Source organism: Choloepus didactylus, chromosome 3, assembly GCF_015220235.1.
Source record: "Choloepus didactylus isolate mChoDid1 chromosome 3, mChoDid1.pri, whole genome shotgun sequence".
In the NCBI taxonomy this organism is placed as follows: Eukaryota; Metazoa; Chordata; class Mammalia; order Pilosa; family Megalonychidae; genus Choloepus; species Choloepus didactylus.
The window spans coordinates 68,517,272-68,535,677 of record NC_051309.1 but is presented as its reverse complement, the minus strand read 5'-3'; the positions used below and the strand labels follow the sequence as shown (position 1 = coordinate 68,535,677).

General features: G+C 32.3%; 1 protein-coding gene across 6 annotated transcripts in view; it reads left to right on the top strand.

The window, feature by feature from the left end:
• EPHA5 (EPH receptor A5) overlaps window positions 1–11,431 on the top strand; it is a 402,903-nt gene extending 391,472 nt beyond the window's left edge. For all 6 annotated transcript variants that reach the window (XM_037829891.1, XM_037829889.1, XM_037829895.1 and 3 more), the window contains 2 exons: window positions 1,282–1,437; window positions 9,363–11,431. In XM_037829891.1, coding sequence (XP_037685819.1) covers window positions 1,282–1,437; window positions 9,363–9,468 — 262 coding nt within the window. In that variant the 3' untranslated portion in view covers window positions 9,469–11,431. The remainder of the gene's footprint in view (window positions 1–1,281; window positions 1,438–9,362) is intronic.
• The last annotated feature ends 6,975 nt before the right edge of the window (window positions 11,432–18,406 follow it).

The following is an 18,406-nucleotide window of genomic DNA, read 5'->3' as shown; positions in this document are numbered from 1 at the left end:
TCTTATGTCTTATGGTTGAAGTTTACTTAAGTGAACTTTGTCAATGGGCATTTAAATTGTTTGCAAAGTTTACTCTCATTAACAAAATAGTGTACATGTACCTTTTGCCTTTTTTCCTGATAATTTCCTTATGATACATTTCTAGAAATCATCATCGTCATTAACATCGTATCAGTCAGGGTCCTCCACAGAAAAAAAACCAACAGGTTATATACATATACATGTATATATATATACATATATCCCAAATTTGTATATTGAGAGATTTATTATAAAGAATTGACTTATATGACTGTAGGGGCTGACAAGTCCAAATTCATAGGGCAGACCGGAGGCTGGAAATTCCATTGAGAGTGATGTTGCATTTTTGAGTCCGAATTCCTTTGGCTGGAAATTCAGGAAGAAGTGGAGGATGAAGTCTTGATGCAGAATAACTTCTGATCTCTGGAACCCTCAGTTCTTGCTGTTAGGACCTCCAACTGATGGGGAAAGACCCACACACTATTGGAGGGTAATAGCCTTTAATTAAGGTCAACTGAGTATAGATGCTAATCACATCTATGAAATAACTCCACAGTAGAAACTAGGCCAGTATTTGACCAAACAACTGAATGCTAAACGTAGCCAAGTTAACACATAAAATTAACCATCATCATCATCATTATTATTATTAGCCAAAGGGAATTAATTTAATGTAGTTAAGAGCATCTCATTGTTTTGTTGATTCTATTCTTATGCTTTGGGGGTTACATTTTGTTTTGCAGTTTCTAACACTTTTAAGTGAATTAACAAGACTCTCTTACATAAGAGCACATAAAATAAGTGATAAATAACTTCTGAACTTCCTGAATATTTACCTTAAATAATCATGAGTTCTTCTGGCAAAGTTTAGAAGTAGTTGACTTTATGCAAATTATCCCACACACCTATCTTTGGTAGCATTTTCTATATAATTTTTTAAAGAACGGTAATAGCAAGTAAATACATCTAAATTGCCACATGAAGTTTTTAGCTAATGTTCTGTTTCACAGAATTTTTACTTTTTTAATCCATTATAAATTCTTTTAAATTATGGATAGAAATCATGTCAAAGAGCTGATTTTATATTCTCCTAAATTTTGAATTTTATTTTCTTCCATGTTAACATTTGTATATTTTGCCTGTATCAATATTTATAGGCCTATGGATGCATTACTTATACTACAAGCTAACATAACAATGAAATGTGTTATGAAAGAGTTAAAAGTGTTGCTTTTAATGTTTCTGTTTTATGTGTTTTAGAGTATCTAATTTATTGGCAGATCATGGGCCACTAGGATCTGGGGCATACAGATCAGTAGGTGAATGGCTAGAAGCAATCAAAATGGGCCGGTATACAGAGATTTTCATGGAAAACGGATATAGTTCAATGGATGCTGTGGCCCAGGTGACCTTGGAGTGAGTAATTTTTCTGATAATTTTTACATAATTGTTGGGGTGAGAAAAATTGTTCATAAATCATTCTGGATGAGGGCAAGGAATATTAGTTAACCTTTGTCCATTTGCAGCAGCTTTCATGGAACCTCATTTTTTTTTTTATTTTTTTAAGACTGTATTGTTAACAACTGCATGATCAATGCTACTTAATGCCAGTATCTTTGCTTCTTTGCTTCAAAAAATAACATTTGATTTTATTTGAATAATTGGAATAATAGCTCCTTGGCAAAATTACTGGCATTTTGTTTTGTGGAAAAGATGTTTTCTTGGCAAAGTTTTCATACCAGTACCTGTGTTATATGAATGTAAATACAAAACAAAACAAACTGTAAGCACAATTGGTGTGGCTAGTCCTATATAATGACAAAACACATTCTCAAATTCCGGCTCTGTATGATGAATGCCCGGGTAACAGCAGCTTAAACAAAGCTTGAGCAGGCAGGAATCTCATTTAATCTCTACGAGGTGCACCTTATATTCTTGCAGTCAAGAATATATTAGATCCTGCCTCTGATTTGTTATTTGATACAATCTCAGTGGAACCAATTGTGCCCTCTTCTGTTTGCATGTTTAAATCAAAATTTATCAAATCTTATTATAAATAAAAGTTACTAAAGTTAAGTACAACATTTTTTAAGGTTGTCAGTTGTTTGTATTTTATTATATGCTCTGTATGTGTAATTATTTTATCCTACTATTTGTTATTTGTGAAAATTTAGTGTTGTAATGGTGGTTCCATCTAGATTACATTAATGTTAATAATGTTTTAACCTGTGAATTTAGAGTTAACTTATTTCAAATTAACCACAACTTCAAAGGTTAAAATATTATTTTGAATAAGGATTAGGATATGGTAGTATATTCTAAAGCACTAAACCAGAGCCCTTCTTCCATTACTTCACTTAATATGCACACTGAGCAGTTCTCTCTTACCATCTCTATCTTCTGTCATTCTTTGATTCATTGAATTCACTGTCCATCCCCACAAAAAGGAACAGGGTACCACCATTTATCACCAGGTAATGTGACACTCTCAGCATTTCTCTTCCTTCACACCTACAACTGAAAAGACCTAAAATCACTGTTCAGCTTTCTCTCTTAATTTACCAATCCCATTCTCAGAATCACCATGAAATCATATCTACTTAATCATAATAAAGTCTGCATCTCTTATTTCTTTGGACACTCAAAGAACTCATTTGTGCTATATTTAAACTAGTAAACTGAAAAATGTTCTTATAATTTAAAACTATTTTTACATGATTGCTATTTGATTTTCAGTAAAAATGGTCATTTTAATTTATTAAGTTCATTTGTCATTTTATATTAAAATGATACTGTAGGTACTTCTACCCAATGTCAGATTACTTGTAAATATATAATAAAATAATTTGCATTAAATGATGTCTCTCTTTTTGTTAAAATGGCACACATATTCAATACCCTTTTGCCTCTTCCTTCATGAAACACTTACAATCACAAATAATGGTATTTGAATGAACCACGTGTGTTTCACTTCTTTGGGGTCCCAAAATACTATAAATATATTGCATATTTTACTATTTTGGTTTCACTTTTCTTTATTTCTTCGAATTCTTTTCTCTTTACTTTTCCTATCTGCCCCGTATATCCCAAACTCCCTTCATTTTACATGTTTTCTTTCAAGCCCTAATAGCCTTTTCTATCTTATGATGGTTCGTCTCTATCTCATTCCTATACTCTAGTAATTGTTTTCTGATCATTTTTTCTCTACTTGGTTCATTTTCTTGTTCCTATCTCTATGATTTTCATAGTTTGTTGCCTCTTGCTCTGTTGCATTCTTTCAGGTATTTTGTCTTTTAATTCATTTACTCTGCCAGGAGAGTAAAGTGAAATTAGGAGACTAAGTGACAACTTCCTATTCAGAAAATGAACATTTCACCAACTTGGTCTCTTTATGTCCATTGCTTCAGATTGCTGGTCCTGTAAGCACTGTAATCACTGACACTTTCCTTACTAGGAACTGTGCCAGCAAACACTAAGCCCAGTGAAGCTGTTTGGTGAGTCCAGTACCTCTAAACACAGGCCCTCTTGTTTTCGTTTTTTGACCGACTTCTCCTAATTGGTAAGAGCATACCTATCAAAACATTGTGTTGGTTAACTTACATAATAGGGAGTAACAAGTTTCCTGTTTGATCAAGAATATAAAAAGAGGTCATCTGTACATTCTGTACCCTTTAACAAAAATAGCCATTTCTAAAGACTAAGGGCAAAGGGAACTGGGATATAAGCAAAAGGCAAGGACAAGCTCTTAAAACAGCCTGATAATGATTTTCTACACACGGCCTTTACCCCATATCTAAATTTTAATTTTATGAAGCTTGTATAATACTATAATAAAATAATAAAGATTATTGCCAGAATTATTGCCAGGGCATAATAGAAACCAGGAACTGGAAGAATACATTCATAGCTATAATAAATAATTAGAAAAAAAATGTTAAAATCAATTAATATAAGGCAAATGATCGGACTCCCACATACTTGAGAAAAATGTGTTATAATTGGTGCTCTGAAATTTGTTTTCATAAGATATATAGAAAAGGAAGATCAAAAAATACATATTTTCAGAACCATGTAATTTGGTTTAAAATTTCCTTCATGAAGGTTTATTTTTATTTGTGAATGATTTTTTTCCCAGCACACGCATGTATGGCTTAAGGTGGGAGGGAAGCAAAGAACTTAAACTCAAAGCATGTTCAATGAAAGTGACTTTCAGTCTTGGACATTTCTGTCTGTTATTCCCTGTACCTAACCCTTACTATTCCATATACGGTATTCATATTGGAACAACTTCTGTGGCAGTAATGGTGCAATCAGTTCTAATGTGTGTATGTGCAATGCATTATTGTTGATGGGGGGATTGTGAGCTTGAGGTCAGTTAAAAATTAAATCCAAAGATATGAATTAAGGACAGGATAACAGATGCTTTTTAAACTTCTTGTCAGACCAGTACTGTCAACTTTTGATTATTCAAAAAATTGAGCAAAATCCAATTGATTAAGCTATTATACCATTTGTGGTAAGCAGAAGAGATTTCTATCAGTGTCATTTATTAGATTTTGGTCTCAGTAAATGTACATTTGTCAAATCCAGAGTTAAATTTGGGGAGATTTATTCAAATAGATTTCTTAACAAAAAAAGTAAGTATGCATAACTTATTGTACACTTACTTATTGCACAGAGAGGAGTACTTACTATCTTCTATGTTTTACATAATAAAACTAAAACTCCAAGTCCTAGGCCTCACAATGACTCATCCATTGAAAATCATGACCAAGCCATGGTAAAATCCTCTTTCCACATGTAAATATATTTATCTTATACAGTAGATACATAATGATTATCAGGATTCTTCTAAGATAATTTAAAAAATGCCAAACATATAAATCCATGATAAAACTATGATGAAAAGAGTAAAGTTTAAAATTTGGTGAATATTCATTAATCTCTCTTCTCCCTTCTCCTAATGAGGCAATGTTGGTGGGCTAATTACCAATGACATGTAAAGTAGAAGGGAGAAGAATGAGTAAGGGAATGAATCATCCACAAATGGGTGAAATAAATCCTGAATAATCAAAAGTTGGCTCCAGCATCAACTAGACATCACTTGTTTTTCCTGCCTTTTTCACTCTGCCATTTTAACATCATAATATCAGTGTTTTTCCACTTTTTGATATTATGGAATAATATTTTTAAATGCTGGACTGTAATCACATACAATGGCAATTCACTATATGTACAACTTTTCTAAAACTAATCATACATGTCAATAAAATCCAAACTATACTTTATGTGCCAATACAGTTATCTTCATGTTTATGTCCATAAGCCTATGCTGAAATATAGTTTCTCATCATTAGAATTGACCTTAGGTAACACTTAATATTACACATATTCATCATAAAATTAGTATAATATTTGTGAAAGGGAAACACTTAAAACTATACCTAGCTTTAAAATTCCCTATATACAAGGGAGAAATGTGTAAAATAGCATATCTTACATCATTTCCAAATGTTTATTTTTTCAAAAATAATTGTAAATAGGGCAGCAACTTTATCTTTAGAAGAAAAACATTTTATTTTTATCAAATGTCTCTGATATTATTACTGCTAATTTGTGCATTTAATATGTGCTTTGGGTAGTAAAATGGGAATTGTTGGAAGGCATGCAAATTGTGAGAAAAAACTACTTAAAAGAAAATAATGCATTCAGCATTATTGGATAAAGGCATTTGACTTTTACTATAAATCCTTTAGTAACATACCTTTTACTCTCATTTGTACTATCATTAGAAAAACATTAAATGGGCTTTTTAAAGAAATTACTTTGCTGCAGAGAATGATGTTCCTGATTCTTGCTCATTTTTTTCCACTGAAAAAAACATTATATAAAGGTATATGTACATTACATGCATTTCAATAATGCTTTTTTTCTAAATCTCTGCACATTAATTTGAAAGCTTTTTAGATGGCAGGTCAGATTTTAAAAATTAACCTTCCATTAAACACATACTTCATTTTTGGTAGTGTGTAAAAGGCAATACTATATTTTATAACTGCATATCTCCTACAAAGAGATGGGGGCTAGGGAGAGAGAGAAAGGGAGAGACAGAGAGGAAGAGAGAATTTCAGTGGAGTGACATTCCTATTGCATCTTAGGGAATAATCAGATGATAAATTGATCTTGAAATAAAATTCTATTCTTAGTTTACTGGGAAAATTAAAATTAACTTAACATCACATCTGGATTATGAAATGTTCTGGAGAAGGACAGATTTTACTTACCCATAAACATGAATTCTCTACCAGCATTTAATTTATCAAATACAGTTCCTCAAAACATCTGACTCTTTAACATGATATATATACTATGAAAATACAAATTCTATAGCACTGAGGTAGAGTCTTCCTTGTGGTCAAGTTCTAGAGAATGAACTGGTATTTACATTCAACATAACAACAAGGAAATGCAGTGAAAATAAAAATGTCAAACTAGTGAGTTGATATGGTTTAAAGAAAACAACCAAGAATTGGAGTATGGAATACACACACATACACGCAAATGCACACACTTTTAAAATTATGACTTTGGTATTGTATGTGCAAAGTCCATTTTGTTTGTGTGGGAAAACCTAGAAGTTATTTTTTGGGGGTTATTCAGAATAAAGTGAAATTGTTATTCTTACATGCTCATTCCTAATAATTGGTATAGTAATTATGAATTTTGCAATTTAGGTACTTCTATTTATATGCGTAAGCATGTGAATGTATACATATATATGTGGGTATGTTTTTCTATCTTCTATCATTTACCTATCTATGTGTGTATCTATACATTTGTGTAAGTACTACACAATCTGGAGTCATCAGAATCACCTGTGGGTTTATAATGTTTTAAGCTTCAATTCATTCCTAATTAATTCAGTGCTTTAGTAGAAATTGGTTACTTTCAGGTTAAGAAATTTTTTTTAGTTATTTTCTCCTGGCTTATGTCCAAACCTTGAGTGTAAACACATATAAATACCCAAATCTACACAATGTCTTCATGATTCCTAAGTTACATCTCGAAACATGGGAACTATTGTTATTATTATTATTATTATTATTATTATCATTAGCCCATAATCTGGAACTACCACGAAATGTAGATTGGGTTACCCGAGCCTTAGTCAAAGAAGTGCTCAATTCCCTTCATTAGGTGTCTTCTTTCTTTCAGAATTTTAGATATTTGAGGTTAAATCTACAAAGTTCCCATTTTACAGATTAATAAAGATCCACATGAAGTTTGAAGTGCTTTGCCAAGCATCATACCTCACAGATTAGTGAGAAATGAAGAGTATGGTCTTTGGTGTCAAGTGTCCAAGTTCAGTCCTAGCTCTGCTACCTATTGCTGTGTCATCTAGGCAAGTGATTTAAGTTCATTTTTCCTTTGTCTATAAAAGGAGCTTTAAATAAATCTATCTCATAGGGTTTTGCATTTTATTGCCACTTAGGAAGGAGCTATATAGAAATGTTACCTATTAATTTTAAATGTAGTACAATAGTTCTCAACAAGGGAGATTTTGCCACTTAGGGAACATGTGACTATATCTGGAGAAATTTTCACTGCCACCGCGCGTGGAGTTGGGGATGCAGTGTTACTGACTATGCTAGTGGGGTTGAGGTCGAGGAAGTTGCTAAACATCCTACGATGCAGACGAGAGCTCCCCACAACAAAGAATTATCCTAACCAGTGCCAAGGCTGAGAAACACTGATTTAATGGAAAAGAGGAAAGACTAAAAACTCATGTCTCTTTTTCTACACTGTGTGTAGAATTAATGTTTTATAGTAGCCAATTTCATAACTATATGAATTTTGTTTCAAAGTGATTTTTTTTACTGCATTTTGGGATTTGCTGAAACCTAAAAATGATTGTCTTCCATTTCTACCATTATTATTACCTTCATATTGTACTCTGGTATCTTACAGCTATAATAATTTCTAAGTTTAATGTTAATATTCACATTTTAAGAAAAAAAATTTCCTCCATGTGTATCAGTTGCTTCTCTTTTAGCTACTTGTCATTTCCTAAAATTCTCAAATTAAGAAAACATAAAGAGTAAAAGATGCCTAAGCTATTACTTCAGTAAACAATTCTTTCCAGAACTCATAAATATAGATCCCAGAGAACCTTTTATTAAACTTCTGTCTTCTGAAATTAAGAGATTTCTTTGAGTTACCCAAAACTATTCAGTTTTACCTGTAATGATTTTAATATCACTGTGTCCAATTCTAACAATTCTTAGACAATATGAAAGTGATGCATTTACTGAAGGCAAAAGTATTAGAATTTTAGCATAATATGTTCAACAAAGTAATTATCTAAAGAAATTTAATAGGGTAAACATCTTTGTCACTTAGGATTTCATACTATTAATGCTCATTTTTTCCTATAGTTAATGCTTATCTTTGGCAAACATACCTGAGTCATTATATTTGCCTAATCTACAATTTATGATAATAGAATTCCTAAATATCCTGGGAAGTAACATTTTAAAACCATGGACACTGGCATTGAGCTCCAAAATATGCAAAGTTAGCTTAGAAACTTCTAATTTTCTTTTGAATAATAACAAACTTGTCTAAAGAAAACATAGCATGAAAATATATGGGTTGAGAAGACTTTTTTGATAGTGTGTAATCTTCAACATGCTCTAAATGCCAATATAGCCTAGATGTTACTTGGTAAAGGGAGAAAGGTCTAGAACTTTAGGTTCCAAATAAAAATATAGAATATTTGGAAGTGTTGTAGGAGCATTGTAGTGATAAATAATTATCCCCTAAAGATATCTGTTATATAAATTGTTCATATTGAATGAGTCATTTGAAAAGTTTGGTCTTCAACTATGTAGCTGTAAAATTTTAAATTTATAAAATATGTATCTTGTGCTTCTTTTAGCAAAAAACAAAAACAAAACAAACAAACGAACAAAGAACAGTGCTTGTGTGTACTGTAGGTCCACATTTTCAAAACTGTCCAGTGAAATTGTACCCTTTAAATTAAATATTTATTGGTAAGCATGTGTAAATTTCTTTTTTTCATCGTTTTGTGCCACTAAAGAATGATGTTTTGCCAAAAAGGGGGACAAATATGTATTATAAACATGTCCATTTTCTTTGTCTGAAAACAGATCTTCAAGGTACAATTTTGGAGCCTACCTTTGAAAATTGGACCCCGTACGTCTAAATTGGGATGTGATCTAATTGGTTCCTGCAAAATGTTTGCCCTTTGTCACGGTGATATTGAGGTGTGCTACAAATTGAATCAATACATACATCCAATGTGTGCTTTCTTCATACAGGGATTTGAGGCGACTTGGAGTGACTCTTGCTGGTCACCAGAAGAAGATCATGAACAGCCTTCAAGAAATGAAGGTGCAGCTGGTAAACGGGATGGTGCCATTGTAACTTCATTTTAATATCACTTCTTCAAGTGAACGATTCTGCACTTTGTAAACAAGCCCTGAGATTTATTTTAACAAAAACAAAAGGGAAAAAAGGGAAAACTCAGTGATTTCTACACCATAGGAGAGCATTTGTCTCAGCCACAGAATTTGTAATCAGTGTTTTACTAAAATATCCTTATCTTCCTCAGTGTCTTCATTTTTCATAAAGTAAATATAACCTACATAGAGTGAGATCATGGGGTTACACATTATGTTATGTTACTACAACAGAAAATCCTTCTCACTACTTCCACAAAATTTTGTACCTGAAATATATAACTACATATAGCAACTTTATAGACTGAATTAAGATAGCCTCTTTCAAAATGTACAAGGATCTACTTGAAAGGAAGTTTTATATAGCCATTTGTGGGCTAACAAAAGCTGCAGTTTACTGAGGTTTACTTCACTTCGTAATTGTCTACATAAGTGTACTGAAGAGCAATATGGTTAGATTATTTCTTAATAGATACCTTCTTTTGTAATTTTAAAATGCTGTTACACAGCATGAAGATATAGAAACTAGTATATAAACACATTGCTTGATCAAGGACAGGTATAATACAGGGTGTATATTTATTTTTCTGTGTTATAATATTTACTTTTAGTTTGCTCTTCTAGAGACTATTAGAAATTATTGTATATATACTGTACAGTTTGCTTCTTTCCCCAGAACCAATTTAAGTTGAAGTTTTGTGTGTATGTGTGTGGGAGCCTGCACTTGTGTGCATTGCCATTCTGCTTGCATTTTTAATAGTGTTTTAATTTTAGCAACATACAAGAACAAGCATTCCAGAATGTAATAAGAATAGGAGAAATAGCAAAGCAGTAAAACAAAAATTTAACACAAGCTTGTGTCTTTTTTCTTATGTGTCCAAAAGCTACTAAATCTCTGTATTCACTAACAGGAAATGTCTGTAAGATTAAATCCCTTTTGGCTTTTTAAAAATGCTTTGTGATATCTGTGACAAAGAAATGGCTGTTCTTCTAGCCATTAATCTTGCAACCCTGTAAGAAATTTCACCTTTCTGAATCCCAGAAAATATCTTGTCAAGCAAAGTTGACACCAAAGGGTATATTTTCAGCGGGATGTAGAAGGATTTAACTGTACAGGCTCCTGTTAATATTGTTAAATCCAGGCACATAGTACTAAGCATTACCCCTAAGTGTTAATCCTTTGTAACCATTTCCACTGTGGCTCAGCTCTTGGAATTTTGATACTGAGACAGCAATGGAATGATGACAAATATATGCTTTTTTCCTTCAGAATGTTCTCTATTTCACACTTGAAAAGTTTTATTTGTGAATGAATGTTCATTTAGTAATTTCCTTTTATATTCAGTTACATGGCATTGAAATTATTTTGATGAACCTATCCAAAGTATTATTTAATTGGCCTTGTTAAAGAATATAACGGATATCCTGTGTATGCTCTGTGTACCATATGTGGAGAAGACTGAGAATAAAGGTACAAATTAAACAGTTTATTAAAATTTATACAAAAACTATGCTACTTAGTGAAATAACCAAAATTGTCATAGTGTTACCTGTGTAAAAGTCATGGAATAGCATCTGATTATTCAATCTATACATGTTAGGAGCACAGCATTTAAATAGGATATAGCCAACTCATGATTATCAGTTGCAGTAGTATATTGGTGTAACCCAGTTTAGGGAAATCCATAGGAAATATATCTGCATTATATTGATGGAACTCTGTCTCCTGTTTTAGTTGAATGTATAGCACATACAAGAAATGTATACCACATCCAAGAATAAACTTATGGGAATAAACATCTTCCACCCTTCTCACCCTTTCCTTAAGCAGTGAAGTAGCTTTTTGCTAAAGAACAAGACCAAAAAAAGAAAAAAAAAAAAAAAAAAAAAAAAGGAAATGAAAACAAAACTAAAAAACAGAAAAAAAGGCCTAAACAACTTTCAAATATATATTAAGCTCCCTCTAGTAATCAAATATTTTGTCTACAAAGGGTTGACACAAACTGAGCTCTAAGTATATTCTACTAAGTCTACTGAAATTTCCAGAGAAAGCTGACACCAGTGGACTTACTTAACATTGTCTTGATAAAATCACAGGAAGCACGTATCCCCAATATTTAAAACAGTCTTGTTCATTTCAATAAACTGAGATTATTAACTAACGTAATTCTTTTTAAATAATTGGAAATAGTGTTATTTGAATGTTGAAAAATAACTGAATCTAAGTGATAGGAGTGACAATTGAAAAACTTCAAAATAAGGATGGACTTATTGATCTGAAATGGAATCTACCATATATTTTAGAGCCAGGGGACTAGCAACAATTACTTAGGTGTTCAAAGATGATTGAGAGGTCAGAATGGTTTATAATATCTCATAAGTGACTAGAATTAGAAGTTATAATGGAGATAATCTCATTTTCTGCAGGAGAATATAAATTAATTTGGATCAAATTGGCACTCATTTTCCACAGTGAATCAAGATAAAAGTTACATAGCTACATAACATTCATATTCAATTTGGTTCAGACTTTCTAAGGAATGTTAATATGATTTTAGAAGGGGTAAAGAAACTTCCAAATAAGATGTACCCTCAAAGAGGAAATGCTTTTTTCTAAGATATTTGCTCACCACTGGATGTGTCACCAATTGGAAAGTGTCAATCTCATCTATAAATGTGAGAAATAGAACAAGGAGTAGAAGCAACTCTTGTGAAATGCAGTGAGGCACTAACCCAGAACAAGGTCTAACAAATGTTAATTGTGTGATTTCTTATCCTATTGGTTCATTTTGTCACCCACCAGACTACCAAAAATGAAAGGTAGACTCCATACATAGCACAAAAACAGAGTCATCAAATGATGATGTTGTTGTAACTGTCAGTAGCAATATTTTTGAGGGATGAGTCTTTCTCAGTATTGGACTTTGAAAAATAGGTAAAAGCAGGGAGTAATTTTCAACTTACTGATAGCTGCTAAAGTCACTCAGTTATTACTTTTATCAATCCTCATTTTTCTGTCTAAATTTTGCCATTTGTTCACATGTTCTGTGACATAATCAGTGGTTCTTCTTGGCCAATGAAAGTATTAATTATTAATTGTATGCAAAAATGTAAAGATTTTAATTTTCTCACTTTTTAAAAGGTTTATGTGCATGGTCTTTATTTTTCTTGTATTTTGAGTCAGTGTTCTAAAGTTGTAGGAGTGCTGTAAAAACAATATGTCAATGTATTGTCTAAACTAGGCCAGACTTGGAGTAGACAACACAGATCATTCTCTACTCACTTTATCAAAGAGCCTCAACCAGTGCACATTGGTGAAGAGGCAGTTTATTAGCTCTATTTCAACTGAAAAATTAATGCCAGTTGACCACTTACATGTTTGCATCTATGTTCAAAAACAAACAAATTTTAGCACTATCCTTTCTCCCTTTTAAAGTGGGCTCTTGGAAGCACAAGCAGAACTATTTACATTTGGAAGACATTTTGGCTGTAATGGTACATTGAATGGCAAATGCTATTTGAGTTATGTGTTGGAAATTTACTAGATGTATGGTGTTGCGTAGTAGAATTAAGTCCTTTCCTCATTTGTTCTTTCTTAAAATAAGAAAAAAGAAAGCTAAGTATGATAGTAAACTGTCTTTGATTATGTCCTGCCAGATATTTAAACTGAAAGTAAATAATAAGTAGGTACAGTAAGATTATGATGGTGATGATGAATAAATGGAATTAAAATACTTGCTTTATTTGAAATTAATAGCTATAATAAGCAAAATCATTTTTTGACTGTAGAACAGCTGATTACATTGAATATTTTTCTCTATTATGCTGTTAATTACATAGTAATGTATCAAAGGAGTAATAGATAACGTTCTTTTCATTTCTTGTTCATTTAAGAAATCTTTTTACACATAAATGAATGTTTTTGTTCAGAATGACCACGTAGTTAATGCTTTAAAGGAGGCACCGATTCTTGAAAAAAAAAAAAAAAAAGTCTGATTATGTTATTTCTTCTAAATGTTAATGAAGAAAATGAAGGTCATGTTTATTCTATTTGTCATGTTTATTCTATTATATCAACAATAGAAATTTCAGTGGTCAACATATTTGTGAATTTTTAGACTATTATAGTTCACAATTAATTATTTAAAAGTGTGTACATTACATTCAGAATAGTCTGAGAATAATACTTAGACCCAATCATTTGTTAATATGTTTATCACATGTTTTTTGGGTTTCAGGCATATCAGAAGCAGTTGCCTAACATATCTTAGTCTATGATAGGTATCAAGAAATCTCAAGTTCCTGCCTTGGATTCAAAGAAGGATTAGCATTTCTATATATTTTTTTCCCATTTGAAGCTCTATGTGCATTTGGTTTGTGTACATGTTTTGTAGTGTAAGATATGAAATTTTATATTTTTTCAGAAAATAAAAAACCCTTTGAATACAATTAAATCCGATTGTCATGCTTACCCTCCCTCCAAAATTACTTTAAAACGCCTACAATTGCAGACTTGGTATAATAATCTCAGTTAATTATGATAAAAATATGTGAATTTCCTATGCTAAATATTTAAAAGGCTTTCAGCATCCATTTACCTCAAAGATATTCCTTTGCTTTAGATCAATTTTTTGCAACTAGAGGTTGATGCTGAGATTGTAGAACATGAACATTACTATGTTAAAACCTAATTAGAAGTTGATTTGTGACAGGGTAATACAGCATTACTTGAAAAAAAAAAAAAAAGAAAGAAAGAAAACTACAGGCACCAGCTGCGAAAAGAGACTTTATACTGACCAACATCAACCTAAGAACTTATCACCATTGAATCTGTTCATGACCTAGGTTTGAAAAGATGCATCATCACAGGAAGGACGTCATTAAGTACAAACCTTCCACTGGTCTACTCAATGTACTGCATCATAATGGTTTCTTTTTATAAAGAATATAGAGAACAATCTACTGTATTCAAGGAAATGAATCGCAGTTGTACATTCATAAACAGTGACTTCTCCATGCTTTATGGAAAAGGTCACTCAAGGACTCCTTTCTTTATGCAGAAAATCACCATTGCAGGGGATAATATTTGATATTTTAATGGATCTCCTCCAGTAAAGAAGTCCAGGTTCTTTGTGACCGAAGTAGACTATGCTTGCCACATTTTTGCTACAGAAATAATGATTCCATTATAAAAGAGATTTTTCCCCATTCCTATAGTTGCTCTTGACCAGGTAGGAGGGATTGGATGGAGGTGGAAAAGTTAACATTTAATAAGAATGCACTATCCTCTCATAATATTTTTCACTCTACCTTTGCAATGCATAATGTCTCCACTTTACTGCTGAGCAAACCATGGCTCAAACCTGTTAAGGAATTGTCCAAGGCCTGTCTGCTCTTGAATGTCAAAGGTAGGATGAAACCCAGGTTTATTTAATGCCGAAACCCATGCTTTTTCCACCACACTACTCTGCTTCCACAAGCTATTGAGATAACAAAATCTTCTGTACTGAGAGTCTGTAAAAATGACTCACATATTTCACAAAACAAACTGGAGACCTTGGCTAGGCACCAGGGTCTGATTGGTCAAACCTCTAACATATTCAGGTTTTAGAATAAACCACACTTTGAGAATCAAAAATAGTTTGTCTTATTCTATTTATTGATTCATTGATTCATTCATTCATTCATTCACTTGCCACTGAGTAGCAGCACGATCTAATTCAGATATTTTTCCCTATGCCATCATAGTTGACTCAGCTGCAAGCTTAGGAAATTGCACTAAATACTTATTAGTTATTTCCAGTTAAAATATATGACCTTTAATTATATACATTTAAAGTTGACTGGTGGTTTGCTACTAAATTGTTACCAAAACCAAAGTAAAATAAATGAGTTGATATTTATGAAACTCCACAGTAGCCAGTCATATCAGAGCTTTATACGAATTACTAAATGCAATTTTACTTGAATTCAGCAGGTTAAAAAACAAAAACTTGAAAGAAGCTGAAGGAATGCCAAAACATAGATAAATGCTTATTCACATGAGTTACTTGTTTTTAATGTATCACCAGAATTTTTTAAAGATTGATTACAAAAACATCAATATATTGGGATTATTATTTTTGATGTAAAGTTACTTAATGATCCTAATTTTCCAGAAAGTAAGAATTGGTTAACCACCTCATACAATTTGGTATATTGGATTTCTAAACACAGATTAAAATGTGACATTAATTTCAGTAAGTAAAATGCTTACATCATGAATAAACAATTTTATTACTCATTACTCTTACATATTAATTTTTAAAAATTCTGCAAGTGTTCCAAGTTCAGGCTAGCCTTCTTTCCTCAGTTATCTGACAAGTAGAAGTTTGTTTCTGTTTTTCAGAACCATGGTTTCTTACATTGCTACAGTACTAAAAATCATTCAACAGTTTAGTTTGCTTATTATTTGAATTTGAGAAAGTACATTGGATGTAAATTTTTGAGTCCTTGTTTGATCAAAATTGCCTTTATATTGTTCTCACGTTGATCTGGATATAGAATTCTAAGTTCAAATATTTTAATCCCAGAACTTTGAGTGCACACTTCATTGTTTTTAATATCTATTGGCACCAAGAAGTCATGTGGCATTCTATTCTCCTTTCTACTAAGTGACCTATTTTCTTTTTCTGGAAGGTTTCAGAAATCTCATTAATTTGTGTCCTTTATTATTATTTTTTAATTTTGTCTGCTTTTTACCTGATGGATTTTCCATCCAAAGACAAGTTTTCAACTAGGAAAATTCCTTTTATTTAATTAATTAATTAATTTATGTATTTTTTTTTTAATCTTCTACCTCCATTGCTCTGTTCTTTCTGTCTAGAACTCTGGAACTTCTAATGTCTAGATGATATGTGTATACACACACACACACACACACACACACACACACACACATTTAGCTATCTCTGGCTCCTTTATCTTTATCCTCTGGAAGATTTCCTTGACTCACATTATGCATTCAGTCTTCAGCTCTGTTCATTTTATTCTTTAGATTCTACCAGGCTTACAACAGAAATGATCAGATATTGACTGAACATTTTATCTCAAGTGCAGACTTCTCTTTTGAGTATCATATGTGTATATATAGTTTTGCTCTTGGCATAACCACTTTGATATCTCACAGCAACTTTAAACTTAACATGTACAAAATGAATTCATGATCTTCTTCCTTACCAAATCGAAAAAATAAATCATGCCTCTCTTTCTTGAGGAGATAAGTCTCATGTTTGACTCTTCCTCAGTGCCCACATGCAACAGATCACTGAGTTTTTTAATCATAGATTTTAAATGTACATCTGTCGTTCCTGCAGTCTCATTAATAAGAGCCACCATCACCTCTTGTCTGAACTACTCTGAGAGCCTTGAAATGGCTTCCCTTCTATTCACTAGTGGCCCCCTTCAATACACATTTTACCTACTTGATTATTTCCTTCTCATGCTTAAAATCCTTGGATCCTGAACTACTTATAGTTAGTTGAATTCTTTTTAGGGTTATGAATACCTTTCTAACCACATCTCAGTTTGCTTTTTTTTTTAATGTTAAATTTTATTTTGAAATAAGTTCAATCTTACAGGAACAGTTGTAAAAACAGTACAAACCCCCTACATAGAACTCCATCATACCCCTACCCCCCTCCCCCAATACCCTGATCCATCACCTTTAAGATCCTGTCACCCACTCTTTCTCTCCCTCCGTCCCTCCCTATCATCCATCATCTATTGCTCTGTCCTCTGAAGATATGAGAGCAAGCTGCACATATCTTTGAACAAACAATATAATTCACATATACCTTTCCCATGGACAAGAACATTATTTTATGCAATCTCATTAAACTCAGCTAAGTTCAAGAAATTCAACATTGATATAAAGCTTACATTCTGTATTTCCTTTTTTTTTTCCCTTGTGTCCCATCTGTTTCCCTTTGAGCCTCCTCTCTTCCGACCTCAGATCCCATCCAGGATCATCCTTGGCATTTAATTGTCATCTATTTAGACTGCCTTATTTTTTTTCCTTTTGTGGAAAGATACATATAGCCCAAATCTTCCTATTCCACCCCTCCCTAGCATTCCATTAGTGGGATTAATCACATTTAGAATGTTGCAATGCAACCATTCATTTCTAGAAGTTTCTCTTCACCCCAAACCAAAACCCCTACTCTCATTTCTTAATTCCCCATTGCCCCTTCCCCCACTTCTTGGAACCCCTACTCTACTTTTCATCTCTTTGGTCATATTCTCTGATACTTTCTTTGTGTTTACTATGGGGCTTAAATTTAACCTCTTAAATCTATAACAATCTTGTTTTTCTTTGATACCAACTTAACTTCAATAGGACATGTAAACTGTGTTCCTATATTCCTCCATTCCCCCACCTTTATGTAGTTCTTGTCAAGAATTACATATTTTACGTTGAGTCCAAAACCACCAATTTATCATTACAGTTTATATATTTTAGATCCTGTAGGAAGTAAATAGTGGAGTTATAAATCAACAATACAGTATTTTATATTTACCATGTGATCTTTACTGGAAATCTTTATTTCTTGATGTGGTTTCAGTCAATTGTTTAGTGTCCCTTCCTTTCAGCCTGTTTAGGACTGATCTACTGGTGATGAAGTTCCTCAGCTTTTGATTGTCTGGGAATGTTTTCATCTCCCCCTCATTTTTATCTTTCAGTTGTTTGTGAATTCTCCAAGTCTCTGATGGTTATTGACTTCTATTTGTATTCCATTGTGTTCAGAGAATATGCTTTGAACAAATTCATTTTTTTATTTTTTATTTTATTGAGGCTTGTTTTTATGTCCCCGCATACAGTCCATTCTGGAGAAAGATCCGTGATCACTAGTGAAGAACGTGTG